The 13,339-nt window shown below is 40.4% G+C and overlaps 1 protein-coding gene across 1 annotated transcript; it reads right to left on the bottom strand.

The window, feature by feature from the left end:
* Positions 1-1,112: 1,112 nt before the first annotated feature.
* LOC120113373 (Eukaryotic aspartyl protease family protein) lies at positions 1,113-3,010 on the bottom strand. Its single transcript, XM_039134512.3, has one exon. It carries the CDS (start codon positions 2,550-2,552, stop codon positions 1,263-1,265), a length of 1,290 nt encoding a protein of 429 aa, XP_038990440.2. The 5' UTR covers positions 2,553-3,010; the 3' UTR covers positions 1,113-1,262.
* Between the last annotated feature and the right edge of the window lie 10,329 nt (positions 3,011-13,339).

The following is a 13,339-nucleotide window of genomic DNA, read 5'->3' as shown; positions in this document are numbered from 1 at the left end:
TGATCCCAACTTTTGCAATCCAAATTTTCAGATCAATCCATAACACAAATTTAGATCACTCAAACAAGAGTGTAATAAATTTAATTCAGTTACTATTTGGGTTCTAAATCCATATGTTTCTTGCTCCAATACCACATGTAAATTTCCAAAGATCATACACAAGAATTTAGAACACTGAATTAAATTAAATTAAATCATGCCTGTGTTAATCGCAGCCATGTAGTTGATGCAGTTTGCACATGCAAAAGGTATTCATGTAAGTATTTTCTCAAACACTACGGGCAGATCTTCCTCTCCTTTTTCCCGACTAAATGGCGGCTCTCAACAGGACAAGCATGATCATTAGAATTTCCAACATTGTGGGCGTGGAGAGAGGACGTAGCTTTTACATAATTAATCCAACAGGTCCTCCCATTACAGGCTACTCCTGGACACCACAGGCCTATACATACTATACCGTCCAACCACATCTTATCAATAAGGGGTGCATCAATACATAACGCATGGATCATTTCTAAAACTGGATCCGAACATGCATGCCTGCCTTATTAAATTGTATATTTTCAGCTCATTTTATTAAAATCAAAATAGCAACAATTAATATAATCCCAATTCTGTTGGAAATCTCCCACAGTCGTACTTGTGAAGGGCTTGTTGATTTGCCACCGTGGTAGACTGCTAACACGGCATACTAGTTTCAAAATTTCCTTGTTGGTGTTCCAGTGTCTGTTCAGCGACTCGTTCCTCCGCCCACTGGCGTCTCACTTCAAGAAATCCATTACGTAGAAGTTCCGTGTTCAACAACGGATCGCAGTGCTGCCGCCGCGATTTCTTTTATAAAAAAAAGATTGCTCCATGCTTGATCTTAGGCGTTTCCAAAGAAACAGATCAACGGTCAATCCGCACAGATTGGAGAAACTTTTTTTCCAGCAAAAGATTCTAGACGATGTGGGTGGGAAATAACGAGCATGGTTATTAAGATTCTCCAAATATATATATATATATATATATATATATATATATATATATATATATATATATATATATATATATATATATATCTTTCGTTAAAATAAATTGCAATGTGAAATCTAACAATCAGAAGACACGTGGAGCTGTAAACTGGTATTATTTCATAGGCGGTGATGCGATCTATGACAAATCCAGCAACTACAAATGAGCCAATATAGATTTACATTGTTCCACAGGAACGACAAAAGACAATATCAAGTAAGAAAATCCAAACCTTAGCAGAAAATAACTCACAGCTGATCGCATTGAGTTGGAATGAAAGATAACTTCTCATTCTCCAAATCATATAGAATTTGCATGTTCTGCTGCTGGAAGTTGCCCAATATTGACATTCCATGAGACGGCATAACTGTTAAGCATAGCAAACCGGTGCTTGAATCAACTATCATGTAGTTATCTGCCGGTAAATCCAAATCAGCACCATCAAAGTGGAATTTAAGTTTTGGAACCTCCACAGTTGATGAATCGGATGGCAGTGAGAAACAAAGATCGAGACTGATATCGGTGCCGTCTGCGACCGGCAATTGCATCTGAGACAGGAAAGCCTTCCTCACCATCTTGTATCCAGCCAATTCCAAGTAGGTGATGGAGGTACCGGAGTCTATGATCAGGCCACCAGTCCCATCATCTTGCAGTTCAAAAGTTGAGCTTGGGATTTGTAGATTGATTGATCCAACTGTTATCCCTTTTAGAGTGAGATAGTAGAAGGATGGCTGAGAAGGGTTTTTGACTAGCGGTATGGATTGAACTTTCTCTGCACCCCCACCCAAATCGGCTAGAGAGCCAAATAAAAGAGGGCTCTTCTTAGATTCGTCTAAAGATGTGAGGCAGTACGAGAACTTGCCGAGGCCTAGTTGGGATATCAGGGACAAGGGTCCACGCCCGAGTCCAACAAGACCAGAGCCCTGCGAGAACCCAGCGCCTTGGTTTGCGTCGCCACATCCGAACGCGATGTCCGAAACTGCTGTAGACCCAAAGGCGAAGGTCTCGCTTGCCAGAACACCTTGGGTTGATGAGGAGTCTCCATAAGAGTATAGGTAGTTGCAGTCGGATTTGCATGTGGAAGTAGGAAGAGCCTGGCAGAGATCGCTAGAGCAAGGAATCCTAGAGAATGTGGATGACCTCAACGGATCAAACAATGGAGTAGGCTGCTCGAAGCAGTCGGTGCAAGGCTTGCACTGCGTCCATATGAGGTCGCTTCCCGTGTCAAGGATGGCAGGGAAAGGCAGGCTAGGAGTGCCAATGGCCAAGTCCATCAAGAACTCCCCATTGCCTGCGTGGACTGGTGCTTGGACTTTGCTTCCCGAATCCACAGCCTTTGTCGTCTTTGCTATCAACCTTGCCATTCTGTGGTTGCTCCGCAGGGCTGCACGTTGCAGCAGCTCAAGCTTGGAGTAATTGCCCTTCGAATCGACATGGATTAGATCGACGCGAAGGCCTCTTGGCTCGGAATAGACTTGGGAGGCCAAAAAGAACATAACAAGCAGTACTAGAAGCTGGAGGATGTGGGATTGCTCCATTTTCAGCAATGGTGAAAGACGAGGACGAGGGAGAGACAGTTGTGGGAAAGAAAATCTACGTGCCTAAGTACTCAGGATAGTTTGTTGTTTGAGAGGAGAAGATAGTTCATGCATGTGCCTAAATACATGCATATTGGTTCTATATTGGTTGACGACCAGTTTTCCGGCCAGTTAATAGAAAACTGAACCAGAAGAGATGGTCAGTTGAAAGGACTTTAAAGAAGAGGAGACGAGGATGGAAATGTACCTAACATGAGGTAGCGTGTTGCTTCACTTGGGGTTACCGGTCTCCCAACCAGAAAAGAGCAAGAGTCTGCCTTGGTTTACATTAGGTTTAGACAGGTGGGACATCTGTTTCCACCACCACCACCAACGTGAGATGTAACGTTGAAGTTTCTTCTTAGGGTGGGATGGACCTTCGTGGGATTGCATCAATTAAATTATTTGACCAATCCTCTCTTACGAGGAATATTTCGGGTCTCATGCAACTTTTAATATATACAAGTTAGGCTTCGCATTGTTGATTTCATATCCATTCAAAGGAGATTATTTTGTAGCAAATGAGAAAAGAGATGCTTGAGGTTTGGTAAGCAACTTGTCTACTTATTTCATCATCAAAAGTTGGCAGGAAGGACGTTTGTTTGTCTTCCAAGCATTCACCAAATCGTAATACAGACCTTGGAAGATGGTTGGATTTGGTACCGGATTTGGTGAACAATCAATTGAATATCCACTATTCTTTAAGGGATATCACCAACCCACAAATGAAAGAAACACTTTACCTTTTCAAGAAGCCCAGGAAGATAATATCCGCACATCAGAAGGGATTTTAGAAGAACCTCCAATACATTACCTGCTGGTTCTTATCAGTGGGAGACAGGTTTTGGCCGCATGAACGAAGATGAGGTCCCAGCGAAAAGTTAAGCAAGTGGAATGATGTCATTTTTTAGCACTTGGTATGTGCTATGCACATCAAAAGCAAGAATGGCTTAGATCATGTAAAAGGACCATATTGTGAAGTATAATCCAAATTATTTTGAAACTTAACTTATTAAATTGTTTTTGAACTCAAAAAAAAATAGAGTCTTATTGTTAGTGCAAGCTAGTCGAGCTTTTTATTGTTGTTGTTAGGAGTTTGAATGTACTTGGACTTGTCTTTTCTATTTTGGACTCTATTGGTTCATGGGAAAAAGAGGGGGGTAAGTATGGCCAATGAAAAAATTGACAAAGTGGTATATATTTGGTTCGATATTTCAAAAAAGAGTGATGAAAAAGTTATCTTCTCATGTGAATAAGTTTTCCATTCCCTATGGGAAATAGAACCTATGGACATCATCAAAACCCACTTTCTCATGGATTCAGAAACAAGATAAATTTTTTTCCCAAAAATATGCTTAATCCTAGTGGCTTATGTCTTTTTTTTTCTCCTTGTAATCAATTTACTAAGGGCATAAAAGATATTTTAAATTTCAAGAAAGTAGATGCTCAACCAAACATAAGTCACATTAAAAAATGTACTTTCTATACCATTTGCTCATGGTCAACAAAAAATACTAAAACCATATTCCCAGGTACAATATACCAAGACATCAGCTTCTTAGGGAATATAATCTAGTGATGTAAATTTTTTTCCACAAACTAAACAAATCCTTAAAGGGATGAAGTGGGACGAGGAAAATAACAAGACAACCAAAAAATAATAATATTCTTCTTTCATCCAAACCCTCTCTCTTTGTTCTTTTTCTCGCTTTGTTGCCTTCGCCTCTCAAGACATTGCAAAATATCATTAAAAAACCAACGAGTATGGTATCAAAGCAATGTTTCAAGCAAGTTGAGCGAGCCCGATTTTGAGCAAGCCGTATGATAAGAGATCCAAAAATAAAAAAAAGAAGGTCAGATGGTTGTTGTCAGTAACATTGCAAGTATTTTCAATTACTTTACTCCAATCTTTGAAGGGAAAAATTATCAGTTTTGGTCCGTAAAGATGAAAGCATTGCTTATCTTACAAGATTTATGGGATCTGGTAGAAAATGGTTTCATTGAATATGATCTTGAGATCATAGGGTAACTGTAAGAATGGATTAATTAGTTTTTGATCCATGTAGTTGTTGCAACAAAGTACCAAGATACTTCTTGTTTTGGGTTTCATGGCCACAACAGTCAACATCTCTCACTTGGACGTGAAAGATGAAAGGTTTCTCCCACCATTTCCAACCACATGTATATATAGAATACATAGAACCTTAGGGTTGTGCACCCTTAGATGGATTTATCCTTCAAAGCAACACAAGGCTTGAGTCCTAAATTTCTAGTTGCAAGAATTTTTATTTTTCCAACTTCTTACTCTATATAAAGAAGAGGTTGAAGAATAAAATTTAGAGATTAGAGTTTTGCAGAAAATTTGAAAGCCTCTCTCGTGAAGGAAGTGAGATGCTTTCCTTTTTTTTTCTTGGTAAGACGCCAAGTCTTGGTAGGAGTTGGTAATGGTGAGACTCATTATCCTTCTTCACACTATTCCTTGGATTTGTGTGAGAGTGAGACTCTCTCATCCAACCCTCATGTTTTCAGCAATATCCCTTCTTTTTCTCACGCAATATCCAAACCATTCACAAGTACGACTATTGGAGATTTTCTCCTTTCTCTGTCCAAGAACCCTAGCCGTCTTTGCCAAGGAAAAAGAGAAAAAAAATAGAGAGAGTTTTAACCATTATCCACAAAAATCCAACAATATCCATCTCCGATTGCGTCAAGTGGTATCATAGTGAAAATTACCATGAGTACCAGAAGCGGCCGCCCCTACAACAACAAAAGACAATGGGCTGAGATGATGGTGGAACATCGGCATCAAGTTGCTACCTTGAATCAAAAAATAGAAGCTGTTTAAGAGCGCGTCTTCTCCAAGCCAAACAAATTTGAAGATGAACATGGCGCCTATGAGCATTCAGGAAAATTCAGAAGCACCATTAAGAGATGTTCCCGACCCCGAGATCCATTCTCCTAGGGGTCCTCCACCCCAACACCACCCAAGAGGTTCCCGAGTGCCACCCCCAATGAATCGTCGCATGAAGATTAATTTTGGGAACCTATATTGGCAGCAAAATCAGCGGAAACACGAGGACTTTGACGATGCGTTGAAACGGGTATGTATTGATGTTTCTAATTACAGTAAAAGCATGGATCCAAGCGCCTTCCAAGATTGGCTGATGTCACTCGAAGATTACTTTGAGTGGTACAACATGACCAGCAAACGGAAGGTTCATTTCATGAAGATGAAGTTGAAGAGACAAGCATGTGTTTGGTGGCATAGCGTAGAGAAAAGGCTTCATCGCCTTCGTCAGCCTCCTATCACCGAATGAAAAGAGATGAAACTTCGTTTGAAGAAGTTTCTTTCTCTTGATTATGAGGAGACCCTCTTCGAAGATCTTCTAAAGCATCGCCAAGATAGTTTATCCATAGAGGACTACACCATCTGATTCCATGAACTGACGATTCGCAGCAATGATACGGAGACGAAGCGGCAAGCCTGGGCTCGGTACCGATCCGAGCTGAGGGAGGACATCCGAAGAGAGTTGGTGATGTCTCGTATCTTCAATTTCGAAGAGGCATATCAACTCGCTCTTCGCATGGAGGCACAGTTGCGACAACGGTGCCCTGCCAATCCATCAATTAGGCGATGGTCTCCGAGGTAATCCCCCTTTTATGAGATACGATACACTTGCAAATAGAGGTCCAAATATAGAGCGAGGAGCAGCAAGATCCAGCAAAAAAGAAAAGGGACCAATGCTGCAAAGAGGAAGCCAAAATGATTGCCCCAAGTGCGGCGGTCGAGGGCACTTTGCTATCGTTTGCCCCACCAAAGACCAGCGATTCGCGTTGGTTTACAAGGAGGACGAGATCGTGGCGACCTCTGAAATTCCTTCTAAACCCACTGATGTTGAAGAAGAGGAAGAAGGCAACGAAGAAAAGGCATGCTCGACGGCTCAGATCTGCCCATTTATGTTGTTCGCAAGATCCTTACGAGTAGCAAACAAGAGGAGGATGTGAAAAAAGATTGGAGGCGCACCAATATCTTCCACACCCATATCGAGCACAACAATAAGACCATGAACCTCATCATCACCAACGGGGGCGGCATGAATATCGTATCCAACGATTTGCTGAAAAAGATAAAGCTGAAACTGAAACCTCATCCCAAACCGTATCGCATAAGTTGGATCGATGACACCTCAATTTTTGTTAAACAAAGATGTTTGATTAGCTTTTCTCTTGGTAAAGATTTCCATAATGAAGTGTGGTGTAATGTTCTGCCCATGAAGGCATGCTACCTTCTTCTAGAAAGACCTTGATTGTTTGATAGGCATGCGATGCATAGTGGTCGTTCTAATTGCTATTTCTTGTTACATGCCAATAAGAAAATTGTATTAAAACCACTTCGGATTACTGATTTCACACCTGAAACTCTAATAATCCAAAGGGTTTTGTCCATGAGAAAGTTTGAAGAGAGTAGCCGTGAGGTTGGAGTCATGTATGCTTTGGTTTCTAAGGAATTAGGATATGAAATTTTAGAAGTGATACCATATGATCTCAAGGAGAACAATCTGATTTTTTGGAGAAGCCGAGTGAGGCACACGCAGCGACCAACTGATCCACATGCGGTGCCACACCTAATGCCCGCATGCAAGGCTGCAACCAAGCGTCACAACTGCAGCGCCGCATGTAGCACCATCTCCCAGCGTTCGCCCGAACTCGCATCCCGTGTGCACCGGATCCGCATCCCGTGCACACTAGACTCGCATCCACGCCTGGCCATCCAGTTGGCGGCCTGTCATCACATCAGCCTGAAGTTTCAGTTCCATCAGAGCTCTCCCGGCACGCACCAACCCGTACCCGTGCACGCACCAAATGGCAAATCCCACCCGAAGCAGAATTCTTCAAATCAGCCCCAACTCGATGGAGTTGAGTTCTTCTCAGCATGAAAAAATTGATGCAGGAGCATGAGCCCAAGCCTGGGGCGTGTATAGAAATTGAGTTTCCTTCTTGGGTGAGCACCAAAGCACATTGAGTTCTCTGAGTTCCAGCAACCATAATGCAGCATGTGCATGGGTCAAGTTACAATGAGTCCATAAGTCAAGTCACATTGAGTCCATAAGTCGTGTAAAAGAGTCCTAGCTAATTTGGGCTCTCAGTTATGGGTCAATTAAAGAGTCCAAGTTGATTAGGAGTCTTGAATTAAGAAGTTTGGGTCCAATATTAGGTGGGTTGAATGTTAGATTGAGTCGATGTAAGGATTGAGTCAAGTCATATTGGGTTTAGTTGTTCCAACACCTAATTAATTGAGTCCAAGGCATTGAAGGGTCCTGATTGACTTTCAGAGTTGTGTGATGAGTCATGTATCCAGTGGAAAAGAGTCCTAAAAAGAATTAGACTCCTTTCCCATGCGGCATGAAGAGTCCTCATTGAGTTGGACTCTTGGTCATGAGGCATGAAGAGTCCAAGCCAACTTGGACTCTATTCCATGCATCATGGGGAGTCCAAAATTGATTAGGAGTTCAATCATGTTATTTGGCTTAATCAATAGTTTGATTATGAAGAGTCCAATAAAAGTAGGTGTCCTAGTCCAAGTAGGAGTCCCTGTAGAGAAGAAGTTCTTTAAATATTAAATTGTAAGTGTCCAAGTTCATCCAACTCCTACTCTATAAATAGAGGTGGCAGAAGAATAAATTTCAAATTTTGATCAATTGCTTTTCGTGAAACTATGAGAGGCTTCACGTCAAGGAGAGAGTCCTTCTTGCTTGGTGCGACGCCAAAAGGGCTAAAGGAAGTTGGTGAGACGCCTTCTTCCCTTCTCCCAACCATTGGATTGAGTGAGGGTGAGACTTTCTTATTCTTTCCAAACTTATCTTACCCTTGATTCATGCCATGCTTTTGCTCACGCCCTCCTTAGAATCCTTCTTCCTTTAGGATTCCAAGGCCCCATCCACATCCAAGCACTGTCACGTTCCAAACCCAAATCAGAATTGGGTTCAAACCAAAGACCATCCACCCCATTAAATCAAGTCTAATCCTTCCATTCGGCCACTAATCTTGGGACCCAAGTAAACCACTTATGTGAGATATTGGGCTGAAGTCGGCAGCCCCAGCCGACTTCAGCCCAATGCCCCTTTTGGAAGGGGCAGAGCAGGGGATCGCAAACGCGATCCCCCTCCGCCTTCTCCGGGCGCGACGGGAGCGGAGGTGCCGCGGACAATCTGCGGCAGCCCCGCGGCCATGTTGTGGCCGCTCCGCGTCCGCACGAGCGGCCGCTGATCACGGCCGCCGCGAGAATCATGGCGGTCCACCGTTCGAATTGGGGGCCTATTAAAAACCCCCCATTCTTCTTCCTCTGTGATTGCTCCACTACCGACCCTCTCCTCCCTCTTCTCCCTTTTTCTCCGGTGACCGCATGCACCACTCCAATCAAGTTCAGCCACCCCGGGAGCCTAGCTCCTTTGATTCTCATAGTCCCCTGTTTTTCAATCTAGTTTGGCTGTTGGAAACCCCACCATCGTCGCTGCGGCTAGCTGCCGGATCGAGCCACCTGCGGCCAGGATCCGCCGCCTCCGTCGACCGCCGGTAAGCCCTCTTCCCTTTTTGCTCTTCGATCTAGCCGAAACATGCTTGATTTCCTTTCCTTTCCTTTGGCCCCAAACTGAGATCACTCGGTTTTCCCTCGACGCCCGTCGCTGCAGAAGCCGCCGGCCGCCACTACAGTCGGCCGGCCGTCGGCCGGGCAACAGCCCCCGGCCGCCTTGGTTGACCCCCCTCCAGCCGGCCCCTTCTTCTTCCTCTCCCATTCTCCCATCTCCCCTGTTCATGGGGAGCTCGGTGAAGAAGAAGGCCACTGTGGGCCGTGAGCAGAATGATGGGCCGATGGGCCCTGTTCCATTGCAGGCCCAACTTGGGCCCAGTCCAGTCCGGTTGGGCCTAGTTGGATAGTACCCTTGTGGGCCCAACTTGGGCCTAGTTCAGATCCGAACCCGCAATCCAAAATCTGGAACACGAAATCCGAAACCCGAATCCGAAACCCAATAGTATTATTTTTGATTTTTGCTTAGCTCTGAAATTAACAAAGAAATTAATTAAATTTAAACAGGTGAACATGATCCGCCTACCTGAAGTAGGAGTTAAACGAGAAGAGGTAAGTAACTTAATGCTTCAAAGTGCATTTTCTAAATTATTTGATAAATTGATTGAATTTCGAAATATATTTTGTAATTAGTAAAATGGGTCTGGCATGTTAAATTTCATTTGAAAATTTTGTTATATGCTCTAGAATCCGTAAACTATGACTGGGCAGTTTATAAAATCTGTTTTTATATATATGTATTCTCAACATGGCTATGATCTGTTATGTTCTGTTCTGGCCCCGCCAATGGGGATTATACGTTAGACCTATCGACTTGTAATTTGTGAGGAACCGGTTTCGACACCGCGCCACCAGTGATTAGAATAGTGGATTTGGACACCGGCTGCTATCGGTGGATAAATATAGTGGATTTGGCACTTTTGTGCAACACCAGCTGCCGTCGGTGGATAAAAATAGTGGATTTGGCACCTTGTGCAACCCTTGCCACTGGGTTACGTGGTCGTAGCCTATTATGTTGGGATTCTGGTATCAGAGATTTTGGAAAAGTGATAATAAGTTTTGAAAATAGTAAAACAATGTTATTTATGATTTATTCCATTCACTATCCTGTATTTTGATCTGATATGCTCTGACCCTACTTTGGGGTATTTTGTTGCTTACTGGGCTAGTATAGCTCATCATTTTATTTTTTTCTGTTTTTCAGATCCAGAGGCTTGAACGCACGGAATTGGGGAGTGCGTTAGATTTTCCAACGAATTATTCAGTTATTGGTCCTTTAGTTAGATTAGCTTGGACATTTGAATTATGTTAGCAAATGTTATTTTGGAATTTTATAAGACTGCTTTTGAATGACTTTAATTATTTATGTCAATTTTAAGCATCTGTTATTAACCCTTAAATAAGTTTTAAGTATCCGTGATTGCTTCGATATGATCAGCTGCCATGCACGCCTGTGCAGCCCGCTGTGCAGGCGTGTGGCGTCTGCCGCGCCTCGAGCTCGGGGCGTGACAACTTAGCCCTCTCATCTTCATCCCTTCTCCATCCAAGAATCCTAGCCGTCATTGCCAAAGAAAAAAAAAGAGGGAGAGAGAGTTTCAGCCATCATCCACAAAAATCTAGCAACATCTATCCCCGACTGCATCAGTTGCTCTCCCAATCATAACCCTATGACATCTTAGTTCTCAGAATCAGAAAAAGAAAAAAGAAAGAATAATGAGCATGACAACCCAATAAGTAATGAATACCCTAACTAGATAATTCATTTAATAGCATAAGATACATAAATCAGTGACAACTAATTTCGCTTTAAAACACAAATCTATAAAAATCCATATCTTTCAAATATTCATATATATATATATTCATAAATTTGATTTAAAATAAATTATATTCAACTTAATAGCCTTTAGCTGTGGCCATACTTATATCTTATGGCTACGTTAGAAATAGAACCGCATCTATTGTGGAGTAGGCCAGAATACTATATTTATACCCTATGGTATGGACTAGAATACCACATTTCTACCTTGTGGTGAGGCCAAAAGCAGAATCAATGAGCTTGATAATAGTTAACCTCCAATTACAGGGGCTAAACAACAGTCAGGCTAAAAGTTCAAATCTGATACATATCAAGTTCGTTTTACAAAATAACATATACATTATAATCTAATCAAAATATGCATGTACGATGTAAGATCAATAAATAATATAAGAATAGTCTGAAAAATATTACTCCAAGTTACATATCTATTTTCCATTCAAAAACCATCTCATAAAATTCATAAATCACAAATAAATCAATTAACAATATTTTTGATATAAAAATAATATTATATAAATTAAAAAATTTAGAAAAGGCAGATCATTCGAGTGAAATAAAACAATATGTCCAAATAATTTTGACAATTCCTCTTAGAACATATGACTCCAACGAGTGCTCAACTAAAATCTCCGGTGAACACCATGAGCCAAGACTGTTGGAAGTCAAAAAGAAAAAGAACCAATAGTGGTCTAGCAGTGATGATCAGCAAAACCTTCAATGGTGAGGTGAAAAAAGATATAAGGGTCTTTAAATAGCCGTTAGAGGATAGGTTTCCTAATTCCTATCGAAATCGGGATGGAGGAGTCCGTCATCTACTCCAAGTAGAAAAGGGCTCCATTTTGTTTTTTTCGTCTCCTGTCTTAATTTTTACATCTTGGCTGGTCAAGTGAACTAAGCCTAGTTTCTTATTAGCTGAGTTGGTTGTTACATTCTCCACCCTTCTTAAAAAAAAAATCATCCTCAAAATTTTCTTACCTGAGTCTTCAAAGAGTTGAGAATGCTTCTTCCAAATCAAATCATAACACTGCTTAAATCAAAGTTATCATATCTAAATAATTTCAAAATAATTCAATTCACCATGCTTCACTGCGCAGCTCTAATTTAAACCACTAATATTTTCTAGATTTACTAAATATCTTTTAATAAGAAGACCCAAAAGTATCAAATAGATAATGTAAATTTTTTTATTTAGAAATCCTCGAATAAGGTATCTCAATTCTTGAAATAATTTATTCTATAATCAATATAGATTTAAATCCCAATGTACGTATTGTCTATCTACCTACACTCATCCTATGTTGGATTCCTTGTCTTAGAATTTATCAACTTATGCTTTGATATTAATATTAATTGTCACACCCCCGACCCAAGATGATGAGCCAGAAATCATAGCAACTGCTCTAAACTTATAAAGAACTCTCTCCACAAGCATACTAGGCATCTCAATATAATATTATAAATAAATAGCAAAATAAATTTAAATAATCAATACTCAAATTTTAATTTAAATAATTAGAATTAGATTTTAATATCTCACAGAACCAACATTTTTTTAAAAAAACTAGGCTGAGTGTTATAGAATACAAGTTATAGCATGTGATTAATATTTATATCCGTATTTATATTGATCAAAAGAAACAAAGACAGATAATGATACATCAAAGTCCAGACTCCAATCTACATCCAAATATTTGACTTCGTTTATCATTCTATTTAACTTTGGATAGCCCTCATTAACTTCAAAAAAAAGTGATAATACCAACATATCTTTGATTGAATCTTTTTATACAATTAAATTTTAATTTAATAAACTTAGTAATAATTTAAAATATGTGAATTAGCATAATTGTTAGGATCCAGTAAAATGGTCAAATGATTTAGTGGGTTCAAATAATGTCTTTGTTGTGTTTCTAAAGATTACATGCTTGTCTTAGAAAAACAATAAAAAGTTCGAAGGCTTCCATAGTTAGAATGAGTTAAAAAATATAATAACATAGAATAATAATTTATCATAAAAAGTTTGAAGGCTTCCATATCAATATTTGTATTTATCAATAACTGATTCATATGCATATCCATAAATAAATATAAATTCCAATTATAGTGTCTAATTGGCATCCATATCTTTTGTATTTATAATCACACAAAAACAGAAGTGAGAATACATTGATATCCGATCCATTTACAGTCCTGCACACTTTATCTTATAGAGCCATTGGAACCAATGCTCTGGAATATTCAGTAGGAACTAAAATGACAACATAGCCAACTCGTAACGGGCAGAGGAGCTCCATAATTCATCTATTAAGCTCAATACTAGTTCATCTACAGTTCATCTAC

Source organism: Phoenix dactylifera, chromosome 15 (assembly GCF_051530095.1).
Source record: "Phoenix dactylifera cultivar Ajwa chromosome 15, Ajwa_hap1_PhDact_Kaust_v1.1, whole genome shotgun sequence".
NCBI lineage: Eukaryota > Viridiplantae > Streptophyta > Magnoliopsida > Arecales > Arecaceae > Phoenix > Phoenix dactylifera.
The sequence above is the reverse complement of the archived record's forward strand: the minus strand, read 5'-3'. Positions and strand labels throughout refer to the sequence as shown.